Here is a 27,129-nt window from a genome sequence, read left to right on the forward strand (position 1 = left end):
ACACGTCGGTCCCTGCGTGACAGCCGGCGCCGTCCCGCTGCTGTAGTGACCTGACAGCCCAGAGCAAATGCCGGGAGGGGTCAGCCCGGCTTCCCTCGCCTTTGCGGGGCGCGTCCCGCACACCCGCCTGGAGTTCTGCCTTGTGGTGTCCGAGCGCTGGTGCCGCGGGCAGCGCAGGCGGCGGGGTCGCTGTGTGTGATCCCAAATCCTTTGACCTTCCGAGCGCGGCAGCACCTGAGGCTCGGGCAGCCCCGGCTGTGAGACACGGCACACACAGGACACGGCTCCCTGTGCTTGCCGGGCCCGAGCGCGGCGGGACGGGGCTCCAGCGCTGTCCGAGCCTCTGGGATTCGGGGTGTCGGCCCCGGAGGGAGCTGCGATGGCCCGGCGGGACACGGGGACAAGCTGGGGTGTGGGCAGTGCTCACTTTGCGGAAGCAATATTGCGGAGGATAAAGACTGGATGTGGCACCCGGTGCCGTGGTCTGTTTGACATGGTGGTGTTCGATCGCAGGTTGGACTCAGAGAGTTTTCGTACTAGAGGTCTTTTTGAACCAGATTGATTCAGTGATTCTGTGTGAGAGACCCCGAGACCCCCTGAGCCCCCGTCCCAGCTGAGCCGCGGTGCTGAGGTGTCTCTGAAGCACCAAATGTAGCTACCTCGGCTGCCGCCATTGGGGGACAATTGTGTTATGCCACACCCAATGTCACCTGCAGCCTCACACGGTTGGGCCCGGCAGAGGACTACGACTCCCGGCATGTCCATCGGCAGCAAGACTACAACTCCCGCCGCACTGCTCGGCGGCAGACTACAACTCCCGGCGTTCTCTGTGGCGGGGTGACCACGGCTCTCCGGTGTGGCGCGGGTCCCGAGCCCTCAGCGCGGAGCCCTCAGCCCTGGCCGGGCGGGTGCCGCCGAGCGCGGGCCGCAGCCCGCCCCGCCACCTGCCGCCGCGGGCTCTGCCCAGGAGGTAGGAACCTGTTCCCTCTGCCTATCCCCTCCCGGGCCGTGTCCCCGCCGAGGCGGCGGTACCGGCCCCTGACGCGGCATCCTCTGCTTTGCCAGGGTCTCGGCCGGCGGCTGGCGGAGCGGCACGGCCGGATTCAGGGCACCGGTGAGTCCTGCGCGGGGCTGCCCCGGGAGCCGCTCACACGTTCGCGGGGGCTCAGCCAGGCCCGGCGGGCCGTGTTTTGACTTGAGGGTGAAGGTTCTGGTTCCCCGGGTTAGTGCCGGCACCGCAGTTTGCGCTGTGTCGTGCTGGGAATTTCTCCTAAAAGGCACATTATGATTTTTAATTATTTATTTTCGCTTTGCAGTGTAACTCTTTAAAGTGCTGTCGGATATGGTATGGTGCAGGCTAATATTATGTACACTGATCCATATTTTATTTGAACCCTTCCTCCCTGCCCTGGGGATATTCTTTTTTCGTTTTCTATTTTCTCCTGTTTTATCCAGTGACACACACACTATTTTACCATGAGTGCTCCAGCATCTTATCTGAAGCTGAGTTCCTGCTACATGTCTTCTGTGTTCTACAGATCCCATCTCCAAAGTCCTTCCAGCCTAATGGAGCCAGTGAAGAAGCCCTCCGGTGTGAAATCGAAGAGCTGAAACGCAAAGACCTTGCTCTAGACCAGGAAATTGCGCAATTATTGTCCGAGTATGTCCTTGGCAAGCTCAGTGTTCACTGTGATGCCTTAATTATTTTTGTTTTTAAAACAAAATGTGATCCAGGAATTGGAGCTGAGAGCTGACCTTCTGTGATGCCATTGTTGGCATGGTGCAATGTTGGTTACAGTGTTGTTGTAAGTGATGGGACTTGTTAGAGACAATCTTTCCACTTCATGTGGTAAAGCAAAACAAGTTTTACTAGGAGCTTGCATAAGAGGATTTTTGCTTTAGCCTGGGTGTTCCTGAGGTAATTATGTGTTTACTGGGAACAGATAATTTTAGCCATTTGTTATTTGTTGTGAAGGACTGATATTTTCTAAGTTAAGTGTAGTGCATAGGATGGAAATGGTAGAACAACAAAGGCTGTTCCAGAACCCATTTATCATTTATCCTCAAGGATAAACAAACCTTAGCTACAGGACAAGAGGAGGTGGCCTCAGACTGTGCCAGGGGAACTTCAGGTTGGACATCAGGAGGAATTTCTTTGCTGAAAGGGTGATGAAACATTGGAATGGGCTGGCCAGGGAGAGGATGGAGTCATGGTCCCTGGAGGTGTTCAAGAAATGACTGGATATGGCGCTCAGTACTCTGGTTTAGTTGAAATGGTGGTGCTTGGCCAAAGGTTAGACTTAATGATCTTGGAGGTCTTTTCCATCCTAAATGATTCTATAATTCTTAATTTTTTCCCTATAAACAGGTTAGAGATACATGTCAATGGAATTCACCGCACCTACTCTTGATTCTACTTGATTCTGAGAACTTGGGTGAATTGGCTCTCTTGAGCTTATTCAGAGCTTTCATGCTTATGCTTTGCAGCAACTGCACTTTGCTGTGTTTTTTTGGATTCTGAGGTGCCAGGCTTGAGTATCTCCCACAGCAGCAGGAACCCTCAGTCCCTCTGTGTCATTTGTGACATTTCTGATCTTATTTTACAGGGGCTACAGCCTGGAGGAACTAGATAAGCACATCTCACTTCTCCATGAGTACAATGAAATCAAAGATGCTGGGCAGATGCTCCTGGGCAAGCTAGGTAAGGAAGGGAAAGCTGTTCAAGACTTTTTTAGTCACTGTTTTCATACAGACATAGAAAGAAGTTGATACCATGGAGGCAAAGATTGTGTTGCAGATTCTTCACTTTAAAAAAAAAGCGTTTGGGCAAACAGGAGGCACAGCTGCAAAACTATTCCTGGCTATGAGATGTGCTATGGGATAATTAGGGGAGGGAAACACCACATTTCTGACTCATCTGATCTTTGTTTAATGAAGGCAATGCTGTTTCTTTATTTCCTTTATAGCTGTTATCCGAGGGGTCACTACAAAACAGCTCTATCCTGAGTATGACCTGGAGCTCAGTGACTAGTCCTGAACCTGGAGACTGCCATGCCCTCCAAAAGTGCCTGTCATTGGGCCATTACACGTTGGTGTCATCCTGGTTTAGAAGAAACAGAAGGTGGAAAAGGAACCTTGGAAAAGAGATGTAGGATTTTGGATCATTTCATGTACTACTGATCAACAGGATTTTTATTTTTGTTTTTGAAAGGTTGTAGTTCAGGTTGATGTTGAGCCTCTTCCATGGAGCCTTTGATTCCCTGCAGTATCCAGGGGCTGTTTGATTAGAAATGGATAGAGGAAGTGAGGACATACAAATGTGCAATGTAATAGCTGCTTTGAAAGGAAAACCCTCAGAAGGGAAGGAGGAAGGCAGAAATTGTGGTGCTTTGGGGGTTTTATTTTGTTTTAACAAATCCGGAGAAGTCTGGGTGTTTTGCATTTTTGTACATACCTGCTCTGGTATCTGGAGGTTTTGTATAATTTCTGTAGTAAATGGTAAAATATAAAGTTGTGTTAACTGTCCACTCTGAATAAAGTAGCCTTCACATGTCAGTAATTTACTTTAAGAGCCTATAAAACATTGCATGAACTTGGGAACAAATTCTAGAACTATATTGAGACATCTATAACCTGAGTTATTAAAATGTCATCTCTAGGAATGTGCAGGTGCAGAATCACTTTTCTTTGCTCTAAGTGCAGAGTCATGGTGGGAGTGAGCACTGTCCTGGACAGTGGAAGATGTTAGGAGCACAATGTCAGTGTTAGGAGCACAATGTCAGTGTTAGGGCTGAGGGTGACTGCACAGACTAAATTTGGCTGCTTTGGGCAGTTGGAAGTGATGAAGTGCTCTGCTGACTGCAGATCTATTGTTCCTTTTTCACTCAGGCTTGGTGTCCTTCTGCCCATTTTTAATTTTCACGACCTTCTAGTCTCCACTTAGGCCCATGCTGCAGTCTGCTTGTTACTTCCAAATTTGAATCAAATTGATCTGTCTTCATTGTGATTGGGAGCCAGAAACCAAGCACATGTCTGCTGCTGAGAACACATAATTGGTTTTGCACTCCTGGCTCTGAATGTGGCACAGAAACATCACTAATAAGTGTCTTGTTTTGCCTCAAAAACTCTGGGGAGTGGTCTCAAGCAGGGGGACAGAAAGAGCCTGTATATTCCATGATTCATCCAAGTAAGTCTCTGTTGCTGTGCAGCTGTGCAGGATATTTCCTGTGGCCTGACCAGAGTGGACTCTCAGGGGGATGGATGTTCACACCCCTCCCCACCACATACCCCTCTGCCAAGTGTGGAACACTCATGTTTTGGAAGTTTTAAGGGGAGGAAAAAAAAGTCACAAGGTGGCAAGAACTGGGAAATGCAAACTTTGTTGCTAAAGTTACTGTTTTGGCCGGTATTTCCTGTGTAGAAGGACTGGTTCAGCCTGGAGTGTTCCAACCAAAATGTTCCTCTATCACTGACACACGCAACTGGAAATTGTTTTTGCAATAGGAAGTATATACGGAAATTCTTCAGTTTGTGTGAGATGTGAGCTGAGAGGATGAAGTATAGTCCATTACGAAAGTTACTGAACATTGTTCAAGGAGTGAGAAGTCCATGTTTTCTTCCCCACTATGTAGGAGCACTGGGGTTCAAACTTGGCAGCTGTAGCTGTGCAAGTGTCCTGCTTGCAGCTGCAGGGCTGGGTTTATGCTTCAGGTAGCACTGGGCAGGTGTCCAGGGAAGGTCCCCTGATCCAAGTCCCTTGTCCATGGAGGATGAGAACAACCCAAGGACAGGGCACAGAGTACTTGGGGAATCCCTGCTGCTAGCACGATGGCTTTGCCAGGTGGTGGCAGCTGCGTTCCACATTCCAGGGCTGTTGTGGCTGCTCTGTGCAGCCCAGAGGAACCCAGAACTGAAAGTTAAGGACTCCAGGGATGCTTCAGGACAGGACTGCACACTGCCACTGAGATACTTCATCATGGCCCCTGTGACTGCCTCTCCCAGAGTTACTCTTTACCTTTACGGCTGTCACCTGGAGGATGAAATATGCTGGTCTTTGTCCAAGTCCAGGAGAGGAACAGAACAAATCTGCTTTCCATAAATAGATCTCCAAACTCACTAAGTATATAACTGGAAAATCACTGAGTGCAATAATGATAAGTGTAAATCCAGATTTTTACCTTAAATTTAGAAAGTGTTTCTGCAAAGTCAGACCCAGCTATAAGGAGCTGACAGAGACCAAATGGTATCACAGAGTTTATAGTTTCAGCAATGGGCAGGACCTGCTATCTGCAAGGAGCTGCTGCAGAGGAGGATACCAGAGACCACTGAACACCCTTGGCTCTTCAGGAAAAAACGGATAAAATAAAGTAGCACTTGCTGGGTTTTTTATGGGTCAATGTACAAAGATGAGTACTGAGAGAACCAACCTCTTCCCGGTTAGGTCATTTTCAGTTTTATTTTTTGTGTATCCTGTGCATTAGTCCCCATTATGAACCACTTTTCATCATATGCCTACTCTGGATAAAACCATTTCCTTGCATTGCTTTGGGTAAGCTGTGCTTTCTCCTCAACACCCCTCATTGAGCCCAATTTTGAGCTCTCATGTGTCTGAGAGCAGGGCTAATGGAAAGAAAACACTCCAGGAGAACACAGGGAAAATAAAATCCATACAGCAGATAAGTTATGCTGCCAGTTGCAAGGAACAAATCTGTGCAGTCAAGGGAATACAGCTTTCTAAGACACTACTTCCTGCTGCTAAACAATTCAGGAATGGGTTTTTATATCCCTTAGCAACCTAATGTTCTCAAAATCAACAGGAATTTTGGCACAGCAACTTCCTGTTAATGAACTGTTTGTGATGCTTTAAAAAAAATTATACAGCCTGTCACTGAAGAAAATAAGGCCTCTGATAAAAGTCATCTCCAGGAAAGGGTGGAAGTGAACTGCAATTAACCTCTTCCCTTCTGCTGTCCATCATGTTGCTGGCATGTCACTGCCGTATTGTGCTGCAGGGATTGCTCATGGACGCTCCTGCCGAGCATGCTCAGCCGTGTCCCCACCCAGCTGATGAAGAGGACTGTTCTCCCCATGTCCCAGGGTTTTCTCCAGCTCTGTTTCCACTTTGAGCTGACAGTTCTGAATTGCCTCCTGGATGCTCTGCAGGTTCCACTGGGTTCTCGGGAGAGCGTCGTCCACTGTGAAAACCCCGTCGCGTATTCTCCGCACTTGTGTGCACACAGCAGATGATTTCAGCTCCAGACCAATCTCATGAACCAGCTTCCGGAGGTACTGCTGAGTCTCGTGCAAGCAATGGATTTCTAGGAGGACAGAGACATTCTTTCAGAAGCAAAGCTTTGACACAAGCTCTGACATTGTAAATCCAGACATCACTTGCAGTTATGCTGAAAGAACTGGTTTGGCAGAAGACACTAAGAGCATGGTATGATTTTTCTGGAATACTGCAGGGTGTTCCACACCCTTCCAAAGTGAATACTTTAGAAAACAAACCTATAGATATAGAAGAGTAATGTAGAAATATAGGTATTTCAAAGGAGATAAAAAGGCACCTTTTTTAATAAGACAATTTGTGAGGGAAGGGGTACTGGCTACAGGAAAACAGACCACACTTTTAAAAAAACCAAAACCCAGCACTGAAATGCATTACACTGAAACACTGAGCTAAGAAGAATTTCCCCCATAGGTATTCATGATGCAAATTTTCCAGCCTTGCGTTTAGATGTGAACTGGCAAGGAGAAAGTTATGAGCCAGCTGGATTTACCAGAGAAATTACAAGTCAAGAAGAAATTCCCATCAACTCATTTTGCATTAAATAATGAGTAAGAAAATGAAGTTTACCTACTTATTTGCCATAATATATATACTCAGAGCTCCCCAGTACATTCTGCGCCAGTCCTACCTAGCTGGAATTCTGGAAGTGCAAACTGGATGCATCGGACTGCTGTGATTATTGGGGGGCTTTTTCCCATGGGGCGAATCAACCCTTTGACAGCCAGCTCATATGCCTCTTGTGTTTTCATATCAATGTTAGAATACCTAAGAAAAAAAAAAGAGCACCAGAGACATTTAGAACTTCTCTCCAAAGAGATTCAAAATATGTGTCCATCCCAAATAAAACAGAGATGCAATTTTTATTCTTAGAACTATCCAGGGAGTTTTTGCATATATTTTAGTAGTGTATGTACTGTCAGTAGTGTAGCACAGTTTGGGAGGGAGGTACTTAGTCATGTCTATGAGTTATTTTTGTCAGCCCTAATATAGCAGATTGGTCCTAAACCAGCAGACTGGAGATTTTGGGATACAAGGAAGACTTACTGCAACCTCTCAGCAAAGCACAGAGCACTCAGTGTAACTCCTCTCTGCCCCTTGGTAGCACTCCAATCTCTAAAGACTTTGATTATTGGAGACAAAATCCTCTCATTTGTTTTGAAGACATTTGAAGCAAATGCTACTGGGATCAGATCAGCTCACTTCCCCGGTGGATACGCACATCAGCAGGGCCTTTTGATTTGTCCCTTGAATGACAGCAAGAATCCGCTCCAGCTTCTCCCTTGTGATATGATCTGCAATATTAAGGCAGAAACAAAGTCTCAATTATCCATCCAGAAACTGGAAAGCCTGAGAAGTGCCACTGAGGTATTGCCGTCCCTCAAGCAGGCACATCAAAAGGGGCTGATGAGAGCTGAGGGGTGGCCTTTGCAAGGTCACTTCCCCTGGTTCTACAGATCTGGACTGCAAAGGGAAAAGTTATTTTGCTTAACTGATTCCAAAATGTTGATGCTCCAGTTTTCTTACTGTATGTTTTCATTTAATAAAATCTCCTAACTACTATCTCCAAGTGTGATTCACAGGGAGATCTGGGTCCTGACCAACCCAGTAGCAACCACTGTGACCAGCATTCACACTGGCTTTGTATATATTGTGGTTAGATTTAGAACACAAGAACTACGACATCAACAAGGACTAGAAGACATTCACGATGTGGCTTTTGTCATTGTGCAATTTACCTAATTAAATGCTTTGCAGTTAATCTGCTGTTTGGTGTTCTGTTTAAAAAAAAAAAACAAAAACCAACCACAACAGTTTCTTACCAAATGTTGTCTTCTCTACTAAATTCCCTGTGTCTGAGAAGTCATCAGTGGCTTTACCAAAAAGCCCACCAACAGTATAAACCTGGAAGAAGGACAAAGAGTGCAAATTACCAAAAAAATGCTCCAAGCAATTGAGTAGCAGTATTGAATGCAACTGCTACAAGTGCAGGCTATGAGAGTTTTGCACAAAAAGACAGCAGCATCCTCTGCTCAAAAAGCCACAAGTGGATGCTCATGTGAAGGATGAAACTCTGAACTCTGAATAGCTCACAGAAGCATTGGTAGGTTTGAGACTTAAGTGCAAAATCAGCATCACAAGGCTGGTCTGGGGCACTGGGGCAGGATCAGAGTGCGACGGCACTCTGGGGCTCCATGGCCTGCTCAGGGCCAGCACCTACCTTGGTCAGGTGGCAGTTATAGAGATCAGTGAGCAGCTTGTTCCCATGGCCAATGCCAAGCACTGAAACAGAAAATGGTGAACTTGTTATTCAGCCTCACAAAAAGTCACTGATGTGCATTTACACAGCACTGAACACGCACACCACTCTTGTCCCCTAGACCGGGCTGTATCTCCTCAGGAGTCATGTCTGAGCAGTGCAATCAGACCCTGAGATTATTGTCTGGCATGAAAACCATAGGGCTGCAACCAGAGCTCTGGGATTTTCCCAGAACTCTCCACCTGGGCACCCAGGGCAAATGTTCAGCAGTGCCAGCCACAGCGAAGCCAGTTCAGGTGGTGGAGCAGACATGGGAATTAGCATCCCCCAGCAAAACACCGTGTGCCTGGGTCTCTCTCCAGCTTTGCCAGTGGCTTGCCGGGACATTTCTTCTGTGTTTTAGTACTTTAAACTCCCAGTGGGGCTGTGAGATCCAGGGGCTGCTGCAGAGCAATGGCCATGCATCCACCCTTATCCCCTGCGTGGAAACCCATCACTTTGCAGACAGCAGAACACGGGGCTGCTCCAGGACAAGACCCACCGAAGACTCCCGAGGCTTTCACATCCAGCCGGTGACCTGCTCCGATCTTCAGCTTCCTGAACCGCGGGCCCATGACTGCAACGGAGACAGTGATGGAGCCGGTCCGCAGCGCCTGCCCGGGGCTCCCACCGGTCCCCGGTTTCTCCCGGCCCAAGCCCCGCCGTGCCCTTACCGAGAGGGTGGTCGGCCAGCACCGGCACCTTGGCAGCCACCAGCTCCAGGGCCCCGCCGCCGCCCGGGGCCGGGGCCGGCAGGAAGCGGACTCGCTGCCGCGGGGGGCGGCCCGGTGCGGCGTTCAGGTCTGGAAGAGAAACGAGGCGGAGGGGTCAGGGGCGGCCGGAGAACCCCGGGGATGGGACGGGATGAGGATGAGGAGGGGATGGGGAGGGGATGGAGATGGGATGGAGACGGGATGGGGATGGGATGGAGACGGGATGGGGATGGGATGGAGACGGGATGGGGATGGGATGGGCCCCACCGGTAGCCCCTGGGGATGGGACTGGTTAGGGAGTCCCGCCGCCCGCGCTCACCGCGCAGCAGCCGCGTCTCCACCGCCTCCCGGACGCGGCTCCACGCCACCCCCGCCGGCTTGTACACGGCGAACAGCCCGGCCAGCCCGGCCAGCCCGGCCGCCGCCATGGCCACCCCGCCCCGCCCCGCGTGGGGCGCTTCCGGGGCAGCGGCGGGGCCGGCACCGAGGATGCGGCAGCTGCTGCTGCGGGCGGCGCGGGCGGGGGGCCCCCTGCACCGGGGGGGTCCCGCTTCCCCAGGCAAGTGCCTCCCTCCGCAGCCCCTGGAGCGTCCGGACCAGCCCCTCAGCCGGGCCGCTCCGGTCCCTTACCCGCTGCTCCCCGCAGGCAGAGCCCGGCCGAGCCACAACGAGCCGCGGGGCCGGGATGGACGCGGCGGGGAGGAGGAGGAAGAGATGGAAGGGTGGCACCAGCTGTACCCCGGGCACATCCCCACCAGCCCGCTGCAGAAGGCGCTGCTGGCCGCCGGCTCCGCGGTCATGGCGCTCTGTGACCCCTACAGACACGGTAAGGCCGGCGAGGGGAGCGCCTGACAGCCGCGTCCAGAAAACCCCGCTCCCTGCCTCCTCGGAGCTTCATAGGAGAGTTTGGGGCAAGCGCAGGGATAAGAACTGAGCCGGCGCAGGAGGCTATGAAAGACAGGGAGTGAGGAAACCCAAACACACGCCAGTGTGACCCCTTGTGATGCCACCCAGACCGGTCTATTTCTCCAGAGTCCCCCAGGCTTCATGCCTGCTCCTCCATCCCACTCCCAGGAAGGGTCATGTGGGTGACATCAGGGCAGAGTAGTCCTGAAGCTGAAGATCTGTGGTTTATGGAGTCCCCACTTTGCCACAGGCTTCCAGCCTGCTCCTGGTCAATGGGTTCATTGCCCTATTTCCTCACCTGCCAACCAAGAATAGCTGGGTGTTGCGAAAATAGCTCTTGGGTCATTCTCTGGTCTCTTTTTCAGACATGGTGGCAGTCCTTGGGGAGACCACGGGCTGCCTGGCCCTGCCAAACCTGCGAGACAAGATGAAAAACCACCCTGAAGGTTACCGCATCCTCCAGTGCGTCCCTCCCCATCCCTCCCACCTTCACCGCATGGTTTGTGGTGGGGAGGCAGACACGAGGCCAAGTGGGTTCCTTGGCCCTGCTTGGAAGCAGCACAAGTGTTTTGTTAGCTCTAGCCCTCCAGGCTAACTTTATTTTTAATGTTCACGGGAGCCCTGTGACATGTCTAAGGGCAGGCACTACTTGCCTGTCTGTTCTGCTTTGCTGCTGGAACTGGCAGCTGCCAACACCACAAGATGCAGCAGCAGGCACAGGGGAGAAACTCATGGATGTGGATGCTGAGCAGTGATGAGAACACACTACATCCATGGGTTTCTTCCCTGTGCCTGCTGCTGCATTTTCTTGCATTGGGGACTTTGTCTCTGCTGGTCTGCCTCCTCCTTAGGCTTCTATTTTTTTTCCTGGCTCAAGCTGAAATGAGGGTTCTCTTGTTTTCTTCTTTACGACTCCATCACTTCTGCTTCCATGTCTGCAAGGACTTGTTGAGTGCAGCAAGGCTGAGGACCAGGAGGGATTTCTCTTATTAACCAAGCTCTCACTGTATATCTGCTTGCCTTCTACCTGTTCCCTGTTGTGTGTCACACCCACTGCTTGTGTCACATAGCAGCTAGAGAAAAATTGCCTTTTGCCATATGTTTGTGCAGACCAGCCTCATCCTGGCTCAGGAAGTTGACTTGGTAAAACATCCAGAGCACTGGGATGGGGCTGAATCCCAGAAGAAATGCCCAAGCAGAGGACTGGGAAGGGACATACCCACCTTCTCCTTGCCCTGTGGTATTGCAGGGATTTTCAGGGGTCTGAATTAGGCACACAGGTATTTTTGTTTTTAGCCCCCAAGCTGCTGAGGTCCCTTTGACAACAAATACACAAGGAAATATCTGCAGCCAGTGTGAAACTGGTGCCAGTGCTGCTTATCTTCCTGGCACCTCCAGTCTAGGAGCTGAGCAGGTCCTGGATCCACTGTGGGGCTTTTATCATAGGAAGAGTTTACCCTGTGAATGGAAATAAAAGGGCTTTTGTTTACTTCCAAAGCTGTGAGGCACCTGTTTGCCAACAACCTGTAGAGGAGACCTTTCTCTGTGTGGCTGCCATGTGGCTGGTGGTGAAAGCCTGAGCAGGATTGAAATGAAACCTGTGTTTACAACAAATTCCTTCTTCTCTTTGGGGTTGTTCATTTGCAGCTCTGGCTGCTTTGCAGGGGCACTAAATTGCTCTGCTCTGCAGTGTTGGCTGCTGCTGGGGGCTGTGCCTGGCTGGCAGCCTACACAGCAGCACTGTGCAGAGGACACCAATGTTTTTCTCACCAGAGCTGTTACAAGTGCACAAGATAAAAGCCCTTTTATTGCCAAGGCTTCAGGTATATCCTTTAAGCAATTTGTGTCCCAGCCTCCACAATAGAAGTGCAGACAGTGCTGTCCCTGCAGTGAGCAGTTAGGATCTGCACAGGGAAATAGCAAGGATAGGCAGAGGCAGGAGTGGGGGTTTCCAAGGGTTCTTTTTCTCCAGGACCAGCTGCTGTGGGTTTCACTGGGAGGCTCACTGGCCTGTGTTTTGCTTCCAGGGAACGGCCTCGCATCCGTCTCTCCACCCTGGACATGGCCAGGCTGCAGGGGCTGCCGGATGGCTCACTGGGCCGGGAGTATGTCCGGTTCTTAGAGGACAATGTGAGTGTGGGGTTTCATGTGGTACAGATTTCTAGCTGGTGGCTGATCCCTGTGCTGGGAGCACAGGTGAGGTTCAGACATGGAGTTGAGTTGGACCTCTTTGGAGTTGCAGAAGGTTTCTCCAGACACCCGGATGCCGCCCAAGTTTGTTGATGATGAAGAGCTGGCATACGTGATCCAGCGGTACCGGGAAGTCCATGACCTGATGCACACCCTCCTGGGCATGCCAACCAACATGCTGGGTGAGCAGCAGCAGGCTCAGGGAGCTGCACTGCCAAGCCCACCAATTGTGCTTGGTTCCCCCCCGAAGGTGGAGCAGGCTGGGCCAGCCAGACTCCCTGATCCTCAGCCCGGGTCAGTGTGTGGGGATTTTGCATCACCACTGTCCTACATCACTGGCTCTGTGGTGACCGAAAGGTCATGAGATGTCACCTTTTCCATGCTGAGAGATGCTCTGCCCAAGCCCTGGGCACAGGCAGATGGGTGGTTTCTGCCTGGAATGGAGGGTGGCAAGGAGGGAGGGATGTTTTGCAAGCTCTCTGTGAAGGCAGAAGGGAATTCCTGGTTACTCCTTATCTGCACGTCTCTGTGTCCTCTGCCCTCGTTTTGTGTCTGACTCAATAGCAAGTCACAAGTGCAGCCTTGTGGGTGCCTGTGGGAACCAGCATGACTGGTCTCCTCTGCAGGCTTTGCCCAAGTCCAGGCAGTTTTGTAAAAGGCCTGTGCTGGGAGACTGGGAGAGCCACACGGAGCATTGGGCCTTGGCACTGCATTGCTGAGGTCTGCAGGGAGTTGGACTGCCTGGGACGTGTTCCCCAAGCTCCCAGGGCTTGTGGGATGCCATCCCTCTGGGGTGGGTGAGTGGTGTGTGACAAGGCCGATCCTGGCACAGGATGAGGCCATGGCCAGGCTTAGGAAGCATTCCCAAGTAGCCATCCTTGGGAAGGGCAGATGTACAGCCTGTGCTGAGGAGCCTCGCAGCCCTGGCTGGCCCTTGATCCTGTCTGCTCACAACCTCCCTGCTCCCTCCCAGGTGAGGTGGTGGTGAAGTGGTTCGAAGCCATCCAGACAGGGCTGCCCATGTGTGTCCTGGGAGCAGCGTTTGGCCCAGTCCGGCTCAGCACACGGTAGGTGCCCAGTCTCTGCCCTGGGTACACCCAGCCAGTGTGGCACTTTCCTGTGTCCACTGCGGACAAAGAGGGGACACTGCTGCAGGGGGGAGTCAGCCACGAATCCCTCCGTGAGCCTACTGCTGTCCCCACATCCCAAGGAAGTGGTGACAACTTTGACTTGTCACTGAAGCAGAACCTGATGCTTAATCTGCATTCAACACCAGCTCCCCTGTGCCAGGCAGGAGCAATTCCCAGGCCCTGGAGGGACATGTGTTGAGGGCCAGCAGGACCCTCACCACACTGGCAGCTGTTCCCTGCCCCAGTGCATCTGTTTTGGTGGCCCAGCAGTTGCAGAACCTGAGTTCTGGCCTTAGGTTGGTGCTGACTGTAGCCTTCCTGGCACACCATCTTCTGTGCCTCAGTTTCCCCAGTGAGTTAAGCAGAGGGAATGCCAGGAAGTTAGAGAGATACATGGAATGCATGGGCTTGGCATCAGCCTACAATGGGGACTTGGAGAAGGAAATTAACAAAATGTGGATATCAACACTGCCACCACCTGTATCGTTTGTTCCAGAAAGCTGCAGGTCCTGGCCACCGAGCTGGTTCCCTGGGTGATTCGGAGCGGGCTCAACTCCAGCTGTGTCCTGAACATCTACTACGAGCAGCGCTGGGAGCAGCCAGTGGAGTCCCTGCGGGAGGAGCTCGGCATCTTCCCACCCCCGGCCGTGCCAGTGTGAGAGCTCATGTCGGGAAGGGCCCAGGGGATCCCTGTTGGCAGCCAGCAGCCGGCCCCAGCCGCGCTCCACATCCTCCTGCCCTGCCCGGGAGCACAGCGTGGCTGTAGCTCTGCCACCACGGACCCGAGGGCTGTGTTTCCTCCTGCCAAGAGCTGGCACCAACTCTTGGTTGTTGGTAGGGGCCAACTGGCACCTCCCTGTGCTGTGACAAAAACTCGACCTTTTTTGCTGTTTGTGATTTTGGTTGCAGGATGTCAAGGTCAGATGTGCCTTTGCCAGCTGGTCTGGCTGCTCAGGTCTCCCAGCAGCAGGATTTTGGTACTGGCGCTCCCAAATGCTGGGATGGGGAGGGAGCACATTGCAGCAAACTGATGCCTTGGCCTTCTGCAGCTCCAGGGCTGTGCAGCTAAATCCTTCCTCCCACCCTTCCCATCCTGGGAAGATCGAGGCTTCCAATCTTGGGGCTGCCCTGCGCTGGAGCTAAACCCGTGATTTCCAGAGGAGCGCAGGGGCAGGTTTGGTGCGTGCAGTGGTGAAATCCCATTTTATATTAGTGCCTAACTAGTCTCCTGTTGGGTCATATTGGATGTGCCTCACTTCCTGCTTCAGAGACCAGGCAGTGTGTGATTGTGTGCCCATGGGGCAGGCAGGGGAATACCTCCGGATATTTTCCCTCCTGGATTGGCTGTTTTGAGAGCTGATCCCGGTCTGCTGTGTCTCCCTGTAGTCCCTCCCCATCAAAAACGATGAAATCCTCACAATTTTGCTGGCTGTTCAGTAGGAATCATCCCTTCCTAGGGCAACAAAATGACACTGTTGGGATTATGGGATTGAATCTAGTGAGTGCAGAAACGGCGGCTGCTGGTGCTGTGTTTGGGAGCTGATTGCTGTCTGGGTTAATTAAACTGTGCTCCAGACTGCCAGGGAGCAGAGTTTCTGGATGTGATGGCAAAGAGCCACGAGGCCAGGGGCTCTTTGTTCATGTGTGTTTGCTGTTGGAATTCCTTCTTGTTTAATAAAATCCACATTGGGGCTTGTAGTTCATTCCCCCTGTCCTTTTGCCCCATCTCCCCTTCTGAGCTGGAGATCTGATGTGAAACCTCACCCCTTTTTGGCTCCAACCCAGACTCCCTTTATCTGACTTCTCAGTCACGCTGCAAGCCAGACTTTGGGTTTTTCCTCCAAATCCTCCCTCGGCCCCCATAGTTATTTCAAGCGGATACTAAAAGACAGCATATAAATACATCCTTTAGCTGCCAGAAAAACACACAGTGTGGGTTGTCCTAGTGCAGTGGTCGAGATGAAAGAAACATTTGCCTCTAAAATGACCCAGAAACGTCAGAGCCTTGGGGTGGATAAACCAAAGGGCAGCAAAGATTTTGCTACCAGGAACTGGGAGCAGCAGCCAAGGAAACGTGGGAAATGACGGCCGTGAGAGAAGCTTTTGCTGCATTTTGGGTTATTTAATGAGGCCTTGAAGTGTCTGGGCTGTCAGTGTTGGTAATGCCGCCTTCGCACAGCCACGTGTGGCTCGGTGGGCTGGTGCCAGCACTACAGAAATGGCACATCGTGTAATTTTAAACGGCATCTGCTCAGCCGGATCAAGTGACAGTCTCTGTGGCTCCTGTTCCTGCAGCCAGCGCTTGAGGAGCCTGCGGAAAGAAGGCGGTAGAGGAAGCAGAGGGTGATGTGGAGAGGGCAGACACCAGAAATGAAAAATGAAAATGCTTTTTTTGGAGAGGATATATTCGCTGTGGGCAAGCGGCAGCTCCACCATGCCAGTAACAGTAACTCCTGAAGTGCTGGGACGGGTGTCTGGGCACGCTCCCCGCTGGGGCCGGGTTTTTCCCCACTGCCGGGGCCGCCCCTGACCCCGCTCCCAAAACGGGTCTCGCCCTCCGCGCTCTCCCGAGGACGGGCGGGCCCTGCGCGGCGGCAGCGCCCGGGGGCGGCCGCGGGTGCCCCCGGCCCGACGCAGCCGCCGAGCCCTGAGAGCGGCGGCAAAATGCGACTCTGGTGGGACTCGAACCCACAACCTTTGAATGACTCCCGTCACACGCTAGAAGTCCAATGCGCTATCCATTGCGCCACAGAGCCCTCGCTCTGGCGCGCCGCCCTCACCGCCTCTTCCCCGCGCCCCGCCCGCCCCGCCCGCGCCATCGTTCCCCGGCACGGCGTCCGTCACCGCGGGGCCGGGCCGGTGCACCGGGCGGGACTACAGCTCCCGGCGGCCCGCGCTGCCCGCCCCTCCCCGCCCCTGCCGCAGAATCGGGCGGGCCCCGCTCCCGGTGCAGGTGGCCGGGCCGCAGCGGGCGCCCCGGAGTCCGGTAAGAGCGTGGCACCATCTTCCCCCTGCCGGGCCGTCAGCTCCCGCCGCCGCGGCGCAGCGCTCCCTCCGCGCGGGCGGCCCTGCGGGCTCCCCATCAGGCGCCGCGGCCCTGCGGGCGGCAGCGGGGTCCCTCCGCCCCGCCGGTCTCCGCATGAGGTACCGGGGCTCCTCGTGGGGCAGCGTGGCAAGCGCCGGGACCGCTCGGTCCCCCGGTCTCCCCCCGAGCGCGCCGCGGGCCCTCGCCCTGCCGAGAGCGGCTGTGCCCGGGCGGTTCCGGGGCCTGGCCGGGGCTGGTGGCGGGGCCCGGCTGCATCCCGGTGCGGGGCCCTCCCGGCCTTTCTGCATCGGGTGATGGGGCTGGGACAGCGCTGCTCCACCTCCCTGCTGGGGTCCTCAGGAGGGTGAGGCGGGGGTCCCTGCCCAGGGCAGGTGGGGAACAGGTGCCTCCCAGGTGCCATTAGCGCTGGCGCTTCTCACAGCCCGGCCACCCGCTCTGTCACCCGCTCCCCGGGCCCTCCTCGGGCTCGGTGCTCTCGGGTGGATCCCCGCGCTTTGCATCGGTGCCTGCGGGCTGTGAGCCACAGGCAGGGCTTCGTTTTCTCTGATGCAGCTGGACAAGACCTGAATCTGTAACGCAGGGCTGGAGGTCTCTGGCAGTGACACACCGGGTATCTCTAGGGAATCTCTCCCCGGTTATCTCCGCAGGAGGCACCGGGATGCCGGAGTGAGGTGGAGATACGAGCAGAGGATAACAGGGGCTTGCCTGAGCCTGCCTTGCCTTCAAGCGGGAGATTAAGACTTTGCTGCCCACACAGAGTGGGGCTCCCCCGCTGCTGCCTCTCCACATCTGGCTGGTGTGAGGCTGTAACCGAGGGCTCAGGTCCCGGCTGAGGCACAGTAGTTTGGTGGTGATCTAAAAGTTGCCCTGTTTAAATGCAAAGAGAGGCTCCCAGGAAAAATCACAGTGAGTCCTGGCCTGCTAAAAGGCAGAGGGACAGTGTTGTGGGACGTCACGTCTGGGGGCTAGGTGTTGGTGGAGACTGGCACAAGGGGGAATCTCAGGGTAAGGGCTATGGGTAGGAAAATATCTCCAGGGGACACCTGGGAGTGGTGTCTTGTGCTCTGATGCCCCCCAGCCTGCTGCTGGTGCCACCACTCATGTCAGGACACAGTGACCGTGTGGCACTGCCTTGGCTCCCCGCCTCCCAGAATCTGGTATCAAATCCACAGAAGCTCCTTGGATCTGGGGGGAGTGCACAGAGCAGAGGGAAAGACACAAGTGTGGCTCTCAGCCCCACCAATAGTAGAAGAGCCCATGCAGGGCTTCCAGCTTCAGAGCAGGGAATCAATCTTCAAGAGGGAAATGATGCAAGTGTTTCCTTCCTCTCTGGCCTGTGTCCATGCCAGGAAGGGCCAGTTTTATCTAGGAGCAGTGAGGGTCACATCTCTCTCATTTTCCTCCTCCCAATGGTGTTGACTGAAAAGAGCCATTGCTAGATGACCGTCTCTGAATCTCAGAGCCACTTGTGGGGTGTGTCTGGGATGGGGATAGAGACGTTGTTTTGGAGGGACCAGAGACGGAGTCACTGTCCCCAGGGAATGGGGCAGGGGCCTTGGGCACTCCTGGCAGCAGCGACAGCCCTTGTTCTGCCCACTCCAGCCTGGCCTCATCCCTGACTTGCTCTGGCTGTGTCTCCAGCCTAGCCAGGCCAGGAAATTGCCCACCAACATGACGGTTTGCAAACACAAACAGAGCTCAAAGAACTGAGTTTCCTGTCCCTGATTCTGTCTGAACTGTGTTGTGGAGCACGTGAGGCTGTGCTCTTCCAACAGCTGCAATGGCTGTTCTGGAGCCAGGCATGCAGGAGAGCTTGTGCTTGGGGCCTGGGAGACTCTGGATTTTGAGAACGGAGGGATTCTGGGGTAGAGTGGAGGCTTCCAATCATCTGTACAAGGTCTCCTGCCATGACTTAGCTCACACATCCATGGAAGTGACTTTATCCTGCATCTCATGTTGCTGGGGCGTGGCAAGACCCCTGGCTGGTGTGCAGGATGTGGCTCCCCAGGTGGGAATGGCCAGGCTCTTGCACCAAGCAGCACTGTGCTGATGGCTCATTTGGAGGCCATCTCCAAGGCCAGATAAAGTTACATCTCTGGGAGCTCTGGGCTGCTGGGTTACATCCTCACTGCCAGGAGGACTGATGACTCAGGGACCTCATCCAGGAAGCTGGGGGCTGCTCAGGCATCCCACACCCATGGGATTGTTATCAGCAGGTCCAGTGTGCGTGGGTTAATGGCCGTGGTTTCTCTTTCCCCGCAGGCCACGATGCTGCGTTTGGCTGCTTTTGCAGCTGTGCTGCTGTTCTTCAGGGTCACTCTGGAACTGTCCTGGGCCCAGGCCATCCCTGCTCTCTTCGTCTTCTACCTGGCATCTGGTGGATGGGACTTCTTCCTCATATTCCTCAAGACATTACCAAGGGACATCACGTAGGTGTCCTGTCTGGGATGGCCCATGGGTGCCCCCGGCCCTCTGCTCTACCTTGGTGTATGTGTATATGTGAGCACAGCCCCTGACTCCTTGCATAGCCTGGGTTTCTGCTGGTGCCTGGCCTGGCTGGAAGGAGAGCTCCCTCTGCCATGTCCGGGTGACTCCAAACTCTCAGGCAAACTTCCCGAGAAGGATAGATTTCAGCTGAGCTCAAAGTCTATTGATTGTCCTTGTACTTCACCCTGTCCCTAAAGCTGCTGGTGTAGCACCAGGCCCCTGTGCAGGGTTTATTCTGAGTTGGTATCAGGATGTGCTAGCTCCTGACAAGGATTTGTGGGGGAGGGAGTGGTGGTACCTCTTGGAGAGCACCTGAGGCTCAAAAATGCCCCTTTGATCGAGGACATCCCTGTCTGCAGACTTCCATAACGTATCTCCCTGGCCTCCATCAGTCCCTGGCTATGAACATCTTTGCAGATGTGTTCTGCCTATGTGCACACTGCTCAGGGGAGCACACAGAGCTGCTGCTGACCTGGAGTGGGGTCTGGTGTAAGTGCTGGGCTGTTGCAGCTCCTCGGAAGGTCCTTGTGCTGTGCTGGCTTTGCTGGAGGAATGCAGGGGTCACTGAGCAGCTGCCCTCTTGCTCCTCTTCCTTTGGCAGCACGGGGCTGGTCCTGTTGAAGGTGAAGTGGCAGGTATGGAAGCACGTGAGGGAGAAGAACACAATTGCCAAGATCTTCCAGAAGACCGCAAGGAAGTATCCAGAGAAGACAGCACTGATCTTCCAAGGCACAGGCGAGAGCTGGACCTTCCGTCAACTGGACGAGTACTCCAACCAGGTGGCCAATTTCTTCTACGGCCAAGGCTTCCGCTCGGGTGACGTGGTGGCGCTTTTCATGGAGTCCCGCAATCAGTACGTGGGGCTGTGGCTCGGCTTGGCCAAGATCGGGGTGGAGACAGCCCTCGTGAATTCCCACCTGCGCTTGGAGGCCTTGCTGCACTGCATCACCATCTCCAGCTCCAAAGCTGTGGTTTTTGGGGCGGAAATGATGGAAGGTGAGGAGCTGGCAGATGTTTTGGGCGTGCTTTGGACTGGAGGGAGGTGTGCCTGGTCAGTGGGTTCAGTGTTCCTTTCCTGCCCATCACAGAACAGAGATCTGGAAGAGGGTGGACATTGGAATCATCCAGAAATTAGATTTGGGTTTGGCTTTTTTGTTGTTGTTGGTTCCTTTGGACACTGGGCAGGATCTGGAGTACAGTGCTGTCTGCCTCCCAAACAGGCCAGCCAGAGGGTATGAGGATCCTTCCTTGTGTCTCTCATGTCCATTCCCAGCATGGACACCTAGGCTGGGCTGGGCCTGCCCCACTGCACAGGAGGAGCCTCCCCTTGCTCTCCATGGCTGTTGCGACATCCCTGCAGCACCTGCGCCATCCATCCAGCTCCTTGTGTGTTTCAGCCCACACCTCTGAGGTTGAAGGTGTCAACAGACCTCTTGGCACCAAAGAGGTTTTGGATGGGGAAGGGTGGAAAACAGGATCTTCTGGTCCCTGAAGAGGTCTGGGCTGTGGCCCCAGCATCTTTTAATCATGGGAACAACATCTGCCTGGGATGGGAGCCCTTTGGGGACTCTGCCAAGCACAATGGGAGTACTGCTACCTGGGGCAGGTGTCCCCTCAGACTGTGGGAACACAGGGGGTCTCTGTGCTGTAGCCACCCTGCCGCTTTTCTCCAGCTCCCCTCTTTACCTTTGCAGCAATGCAGGAAGTGCAGCCCTCCCTGGATAAATCCATCCATCTCTTCTGGTCCGGGGAAGAAAATCCTAAATCCGTGCTTCCTGTTGCAAAACACCTGGACCCCCTCCTGCAGATGGCCCAGCGACACCAGCCAGCTCCCCCTGATAAGGGCTTTCTTGGTATGTGGTCAGCTCTTGGGGCCAGACTTGTGGTGGTGATTTTGAGGGTCAGCTGGTTACCACTCTGTCAAGACTGCTGGGTATGCTGATGGCAAGGAGTGTTTGGGATGGGTCTTACTCCAGTGTTGGAAGACCAGCCCTGTGTGGAGCAATATCCTGTCATACCCTCCATGTGTCCGACAAACCTGATCTGCCCAGGGTGATCCCAGCATGTTCATGGTATTGTTACATGAGAGTTTTGGCTCAGCTGGCACGAGTAGTGTTTAAATTTTGCTTGTCCCCCTCTCCTGGTTCACCTAGCTCCTAGATTGGGAATGTGACCCTGTCTCCTCATTGCTCCCCAGATAAACTCTTCTACATCTACACCTCTGGCACGACAGGGCTGCCCAAGGCTGCGATTGTGGTTAACTGCCGGTAAGGCTGTGGGCAGGGTCTCAGGAAGGATGGGGCTGAGCTCTGTCCTGTCCTAGCACAGCACCCCTGACCCTGCTCCTGACATGCCTTTTCACCCTCCCCTCAGGTATTTCCGCATGTCCAGCTTAGTTTTTTACGGTTTTCGGATGAGGTCCGATGATGTGATGTACGACTGCCTCCCGCTCTACCATGCTGCAGGTAACATGTGCCATGAGCCTGGCACCCTGGGACTGGCTCTTCCCTCAGCCAAGCCCAGGGCTTGGGCTGAAGGCTGGAGTGGCTGTGATCTCCATGTTGAGGAGGATGAGACTGCTGCTTGCAGTGTGTGACTGAGGCTTTTTCTGCTTTTTCCCTGGAAGCCAAGAATCGATCTGGCTGACCTTTGGAGCAGGGAGTGTGTGGGTAGGGCATTATCCTACCCTGGTTTTGGAATATCTGTTGCTTATTGCTGCTGGGGGGAGGGGGAAGCAGTGCCTGCCTGCCTGGCTGAGACATGCAGGGATGTTTAGGTGCAAAGTGCTGCCCTACACATTACTGCCACGTGTCTCCTCCCATGTGCCTGTGGTCCTGGGGGCTTTGGCTGGGTGAACCCCCACTGCTGTGAGCCAGCCATGGCCTCTGCCTTGCCCAGCCAGTTCTTCCCTCAGGTGGGCTGGGTTGGAGGTGTTTGGGGACTGAGGGCTTTCCTGGCTGCCTCTCTGCAGGGAACATCGTGGGGATTGGGCAGTGCCTGCTGCAGGGCATGACGGTTGTCATCCGCAAGAAGTTCTCGGCCTCACACTTTTGGGAGGACTGTGTGAAATACAACTGCACGGTGAGGCTGTGGGGCAAGGGAGCAGCAGGAAGTGGGCAGTGAAGCCTGGGGTTCTGTGCCATGCTGGGGAGAGCCCAGCTGCTGGAAGTGGGGGATGCCTGGATTGGTTCTGTCTTTCCAAACCACCTTTCAGGGTGGTGGGGCTGTGTCCTTTCCCACCTGGGCTGGTAACTCTGTATGTCCTCCTCAACATTCTAGCATTAGCCAGGAGATAGTGGATGGGTTTCACAGCTGGAGAGGTGCGTTAAACCAGGGAAGGATAGGCTGGATGAGTTTGCAGAACTTCTCTTTATTACTGCAGCCTCTTTAGCAAACTTTGGGTGTGTTGTGCCATTCCTTCCTGCCCTGAAGAAACCTCAGACAACCGAGGGCCTGGTGGAGGGGTCCCCTAGTGAGTCTTCCCTCTCTGTTGCTCCCAGATTGTGCAGTACATCGGGGAGATCTGCCGCTACCTGCTGAACCAGCCATACCAGGACACAGAGCGGCAGCACCGGGTGCGCATGGCCGTGGGCAATGGGCTGCGGGCCTCCATCTGGAGGGAGTTCATGGCCCGCTTTGGCATCGCCCAGGTGGCCGAGTTCTACGGGGCCACCGAGTGCAACTGCAGCCTGGGAAACTTTGATGGCAATGTAAGGCCCCACAATCCTCCTTCATGTCCCAAAGGGTGACAGCTGGCCTGGGCAGGGTTGGAAATCCAAATGGGCTGTTTGCTCCTTGGCATGGGTTGCCATCCACCCAGAGGGGTTTTGGCTGTTGTGTGGTGCCACCTCTGTGATGTCCTGGGAGTGTGGACATCCAATAGGGGATGTCCTGCTGATGGACAAATATGGCTACATGGGTTCAGGTGGGACAAATGTCCTCGCTACCCACAGCTCTGAGCTCTTTCTGTTCTAGGTTGGGTCATGCGGCTTCAACAGCAGGATCCTACCAGGTGTGTACCCCATTGGTTTGGTGAAGGTGGATGAAGACACTATGGAGCTGATCCGGGGACCAGATGGTGTCTGTATCAGCTGCAAACCAGGTGAGGACAACTGCAGGGATAAAATCTCAGCCCTGTGTGAGTGTGAGTGTTCCACGATACTTCACAATAATTTCCCTGGATTTGTCTCTGCTTAGTTAAACCACACCAACCCCATTAGACACCTTTTTTCTTGGGAGATGGGGAGGTGGTGTTTCCCCATTTCATCCCCTCTTTTCACTGCAGGGGAGCCAGGGCAGCTGGTGGGTCGCATTGTCAGGAGCAATCCCCTGCAGCACTTCGATGGTTATCTGAATCAGTCAGCCACCAACAAGAAGATTGCCAGGGATGTGTTTACAAAAGGGGATGCTGCCTATCTCACAGGTGAGGGCAGCAGGACCCCTCTGTCTGCTGGAAGTGGAGGAGAAAGGCACCTGTGTGGTACTGGGGACTCTTCCAGGGTAGCAGCACTGCCCTGAGATGCCCCAGGGTTGCTTCTAACTGACACCTCATTTTTTTGCCTACTTATTGCTTTCCAATAGGGGATGTCCTGGTGATGGACAAATATGGCTACATGTACTTCCGAGACCGCACCGGGGACACGTTCCGATGGAAAGGGGAGAACGTCTCCACCACGGAGGTGGAGGGAACGCTGAGCCGCATCCTCAACCTGACGGACGTGGTAGTTTATGGTGTGGAGGTCCCAGGTAGCTAAGAGGGAAGTGGACAATCAGGAGAGGCAGGCAGGCCTCCAAGACTTTAGTGTGAACATATCCTGCATGTCCAGATTGATGTGTCCTTTGACAAGAGAGTAGACTGAGGCTCCCTGTGGGTGAGCTGGGAAGAGGGACAAGAGGTGTGGCTAGCAGGAACCAGAGGGTTTCCTCACTCTCTTAAGCTTTGGTCTGATTCTGGCTGCTTTGTAAGGACCCTGTGTCCTCTCTGGCCATGACTGTGACCTTAGGGTGTCACTGGCAGCCCTGGCCACAGGGCGATGACACAGCAGTGACACAGCTGGACATGCCAGTGCTTCAGTACAAGGCAGGGTCTTGCTGGTGCAGGGCAGAGGGGAGATGGTGCTACAGGGACAGTGTGTCTGAGTGCTCTTTGTTTTATGCCTCTTAGGGATTGAAGGGAAGGCAGGAATGGCAGCCATCGTTGACCCAGAGAACTCCTGTGACCTAGAAGACTTTTCCAGCAAGCTGAAAAAGGCCCTGCCACTCTATGCACGTCCCGTCTTCCTGCGGTTCCTGCACGAGGTCTCCAAGACAAGTGAGCCATGGCATGCACGCTCACACTGGACATGGAGCTGAGGGAGCCTGGGAGGGGAAAACCTGATTACAGAGATCAGTCTGTAGGGTGAGGATGGAGCCTCTGCCACACAGAGCCCTTGGCCAGTTCCTCAGGTGGTTTTGAGGCATGGGGATGCAAGGCTGGGTCTGGAGCAACATAGGTGTGGTGGGGGTGGAAGTGTGTATGGCTAGTGAGTCCTTACTTCTCCTTCTCTCCCCATTCCAGGCACTTACAAGTTCCAGAAGATGGAGCTGCGGAAGCAGGGCTTTGACCCCACGCTGGTGAAAGACAGGTTGTATTTTCTGGACTCCAGGCAAGGCTGTTACCTGCCACTGGACCAGGCAGCGTTCAGCAGAATCCAGTCGGGAGACCAGAAGCTGTAACTGGTGGGGCTCAAGCAAGGCACCTGCCAAATCCTGCTGGGGAGCGGGGGCAAGGCAGGCACTGGGGAAGGAAAGGTTCACGGAGTGATATAAAAGGCACGCTAGAAATTTTATTTGACAGGTTTTACAGATAAGGGTTTGGGGGGAGCACAGAGGGGATTGGGGGGAGGGGGATGGTCACATACCAAAGCATTGACTCATTATGGCTTTATTTTCTACTTGGTACAGTGGTGGTGGTCCCATGCCATGATGCCATGGGAGGGGCAGGGCCCTGGCCAGTTGAGGAGGGGTGGGGTGCCCCTACCATTCCGCTTCGCTTTTCCTGTCTTTTCCTACCTTTTCCTGCCTGAAGCAACCCTTCCTTGTGAAGGCCATGAAGGGACCAGTGCTGGGGTCTTCCCCACTCCTCTACCAAGCAGCCAGCTCCTCCTTGGCACAGGGACCCAGCTGGCACAGGGAAGGTGGGTGCCAGGCGCAACCCTTCCCTCTGCTCAGCCCTGCTGGTGTTGTGTGTCTGCTGTGAATCAGGGGAGCAGGGTAGTGTTGGGCTCAGGAGGGGGACGGGGGTGTGTTTCTGCCATGCCGTTCTCTCTCCTGGGGATGACATTTCTATTTTTCACAATCACACGCACATCATATTATATTAAAAAATATATATATATATGTGTGTGTATATATATATATATATATATATAATACACGCTGACTTTTTTTTTTTTTTTTGTCAATCTTAATTTATTGTCTGTACTTTTGAATGTGTCCTGGGTTTGTGCAGTAGGTGGAGGGATAGCCCAGACCTGTCCTCTCTTGGAGAATCCTTTTCTCTCTCAGGGAGACGGGATGCTCATCTCTGTGGATGGGGCTGATTCTTATCTTCCAGCATGGATGCAGCTGTAAATGTCTTTGTGGCCTTGCTCCATGGTGGAGGACATGAGCAAATCCTACTATCTTGTGGACACCTCTCCGGGTTTTTTACTTCCATCTTTTGTGGATGCAGCATTGTTTTGTGGACCTTCTTCCTTGTAGAAAGCAAGTGGGAGAGTGGGAAGAAGGGCCGAGTTTGCCTTTGTTTAGATGTACTCAGGAGGTAACTTGCCTGGGGAAAGAACATCCTCTGGAGAGTGGCCTCTGTGAGAGCCTGACTTCGTGTGCTCTGCATCCCTTCCCAAAAGAGCCCTCCCTGTCTCCAGCACTGGAGCAGGGGCCTGAACTGAAATGTCTGTGTGAAACACCTGACTTGTGCTATGTGAATTCCCCATGTTGTGTCTGACATGAAACAGCCTCAGCAGAGATGTTCGATTTCAGTCCTCAGAAAACATGCAGAAATTTCTCTTCCAGAGAAAACTCTGGGTTGGGTTGTTTTTTGTTTTTTTTTTTTTAATAATTTGTTTTTATGCTTTTAGCAGGATTACTCCTTAAAACGACACCTGTCTTTTGTGAGGGGCAGGGTGTGTCTGCTCTTCTAGCTGTGCTTCCACACCAATGTACCTGCGTGCCCCAGTCCATCCTGGTCTCACAATTAAACACAAGTATGGGTCTATGCTGGTGTTTCCTACCTCTTCCTTGTACAGTCCTGCTCTGTGAGGGAAGGTGGGGGACTGTGCTGATTTGGGAACTGCCACTCCAGAGCATCACCTCCTGTGTGCATTTTGGCTCATCTTAGAGCAGGGGAGCAAGGCCCTGCTGCTGGGTTTAATGGCTGTGTGAACACAACATGTTGATCAGACCCTCCCCAGTTTCCTCCACTAACTCCACACACACAGTTTTTCCTTGTTCTGTCCTCAGCATTGTCATCCCAATTTGCTCTGGCCCAGTTCTCCCTGTTTACCCTGGGACATGTGGCTCTTCCACTCCTCTCCTGTTCTTTATTTCCTCTTCCTGCTGCTTCTCTCTGTGTTTGTCCATGCTGAACTTCCCAGCTTATTTCTGCCCTTGCATACAAATTTGTTGGTAGCCATTCCACTTCCCTTGCTGTCAGAACCATCTTTTTGACCTTCTGCATCCAACCCTGGTGAGAGGAGAAGTTGGTATGAGGTATCTTGGTATGAGGGACAAATGTCTTCCATGAGCCTGAGCGAAATGTATTGCCTGGTGAAACACAGCGTAAGAAAAGTGTTGGAAATTTGCATCCTTTATATACCAACTTCACCTTTGCACATGTTTGAGTGGGTGTCCTCTCCAGCATCTCTAAGCTGAAAGCTTTAATTTTAGTTTATCAGTCCCCTGGACAGTCACAAGCCTCTGTCCCAAAGCAGCCTGTGGAAAACAGATGTCACCCCCACAGTGCTGCAGCACCCAGGAGGCTCAGCCCTCAAGCAGTGGTGGCTTTGCCTTAGCAGTGGTGGCTCTGCAGGTGC

General features: G+C 53.5%; 4 protein-coding genes and 1 non-coding gene across 6 annotated transcripts; 3 read left to right on the forward strand and 2 right to left on the reverse strand.

The window, feature by feature from the left end:
* Window positions 1-379: 379 nt before the first annotated feature.
* SWI5 (SWI5 homologous recombination repair protein) lies at window positions 380-3,569 on the forward strand. Its single transcript, XM_088065956.1, has 6 exons — window positions 380-513; window positions 740-970; window positions 1,066-1,114; window positions 1,539-1,660; window positions 2,607-2,701; window positions 2,967-3,569. The coding sequence occupies exons 1-6, from the start codon at window positions 380-382 to the stop codon at window positions 3,029-3,031; spliced, it is 696 nt and encodes a 231-aa protein (XP_087922082.1). The 3' UTR covers window positions 3,032-3,569.
* A 1,860-nt stretch (window positions 3,570-5,429) lies between these two features.
* On the reverse strand, window positions 5,430-9,729 carry TRUB2 (TruB pseudouridine synthase family member 2). The gene is given in 10 exon segments (XM_005527218.3): window positions 5,430-6,050; window positions 6,053-6,081; window positions 6,084-6,317; window positions 6,918-7,054; window positions 7,509-7,581; window positions 8,110-8,191; window positions 8,508-8,569; window positions 9,088-9,162; window positions 9,260-9,388; window positions 9,618-9,729. Coding segments are annotated over 10 exon segments (1,032 nt in total). The 5' UTR covers window positions 9,727-9,729; the 3' UTR covers window positions 5,430-5,948.
* A 45-nt stretch (window positions 9,730-9,774) lies between these two features.
* COQ4 (coenzyme Q4) lies at window positions 9,775-15,222 on the forward strand. Of its 2 annotated transcripts, XM_005527336.3 has the most exons (6): window positions 9,775-10,124; window positions 10,570-10,666; window positions 12,232-12,334; window positions 12,447-12,576; window positions 13,368-13,461; window positions 14,021-15,222. In XM_005527336.3, exons 1-6 carry the CDS (start codon window positions 9,788-9,790, stop codon window positions 14,181-14,183), a joined length of 924 nt encoding a protein of 307 aa, XP_005527393.3. In that variant the 5' UTR covers window positions 9,775-9,787; the 3' UTR covers window positions 14,184-15,222. The 2 variants fall into 2 exon arrangements, with proteins under 2 accessions (XP_005527393.3, XP_087922003.1); XM_088065877.1 differs by lacking the exons at window positions 12,447-12,576; window positions 13,368-13,461.
* Window positions 15,223-16,191: 969 nt separating this feature from the next.
* TRNAR-UCU (transfer RNA arginine (anticodon UCU)) lies at window positions 16,192-16,280 on the reverse strand. Its single transcript is given in 2 exon segments — window positions 16,192-16,227; window positions 16,244-16,280. It is a non-coding gene; the product is annotated as a tRNA-Arg (tRNA).
* A 121-nt stretch (window positions 16,281-16,401) lies between these two features.
* Window positions 16,402-26,310, forward strand: SLC27A4 (solute carrier family 27 member 4). The gene is made up of 13 exons (XM_005527217.3): window positions 16,402-16,510; window positions 18,833-18,999; window positions 19,659-20,053; window positions 20,752-20,910; window positions 21,255-21,324; window positions 21,431-21,522; window positions 22,029-22,138; window positions 22,558-22,767; window positions 23,033-23,159; window positions 23,343-23,480; window positions 23,639-23,803; window positions 24,222-24,368; window positions 24,615-26,310. The coding sequence occupies exons 2-13, from the start codon at window positions 18,839-18,841 to the stop codon at window positions 24,770-24,772; spliced, it is 1,932 nt and encodes a 643-aa protein (XP_005527274.1). The 5' UTR covers window positions 16,402-16,510; window positions 18,833-18,838; the 3' UTR covers window positions 24,773-26,310.
* The last annotated feature ends 819 nt before the right edge of the window (window positions 26,311-27,129 follow it).

Source organism: Pseudopodoces humilis, chromosome 22 (genome assembly GCF_049639895.1).
Source record: "Pseudopodoces humilis isolate 2021_Gansu_Grassland_sample_001 chromosome 22, ASM4963989v1, whole genome shotgun sequence".
Taxonomy (NCBI): Eukaryota; Metazoa; Chordata; class Aves; order Passeriformes; family Paridae; genus Pseudopodoces; species Pseudopodoces humilis.

Excerpts from the sequence above, each read along its gene's own strand:
- COQ4 (XM_005527336.3), top strand. The coding sequence starts at position 9,788 with ATGCGGCAGCTGCTGCTGCGGGCGGCGCGGGCGGGGGGCCCCCTGCAC. Across the intron at positions 10,125-10,569 it reads CTGTGACCCCTACAGACACG|ACATGGTGGCAGTCCTTGGG; the intron begins GTAAGGCCGGCG and ends TCTCTTTTTCAG. Across the intron at positions 12,577-13,367 it reads CATGCCAACCAACATGCTGG|GTGAGGTGGTGGTGAAGTGG; the intron begins GTGAGCAGCAGC and ends GCTCCCTCCCAG.
- SLC27A4 (XM_005527217.3), top strand. The coding sequence starts at position 18,839 with ATGCTGCGTTTGGCTGCTTTTGCAGCTGTGCTGCTGTTCTTCAGGGTC. Across the intron at positions 20,054-20,751 it reads TGGGGCGGAAATGATGGAAG|CAATGCAGGAAGTGCAGCCC; the intron begins GTGAGGAGCTGG and ends TTACCTTTGCAG. Across the intron at positions 21,325-21,430 it reads GCGATTGTGGTTAACTGCCG|GTATTTCCGCATGTCCAGCT; the intron begins GTAAGGCTGTGG and ends CCCTCCCCTCAG.
- SWI5 (XM_088065956.1), top strand. The coding sequence starts at position 380 with ATGGCCCGGCGGGACACGGGGACAAGCTGGGGTGTGGGCAGTGCTCAC. Across the intron at positions 1,661-2,606 it reads ATTGCGCAATTATTGTCCGA|GGGCTACAGCCTGGAGGAAC; the intron begins GTATGTCCTTGG and ends CTTATTTTACAG. Across the intron at positions 2,702-2,966 it reads GATGCTCCTGGGCAAGCTAG|CTGTTATCCGAGGGGTCACT; the intron begins GTAAGGAAGGGA and ends TTTCCTTTATAG.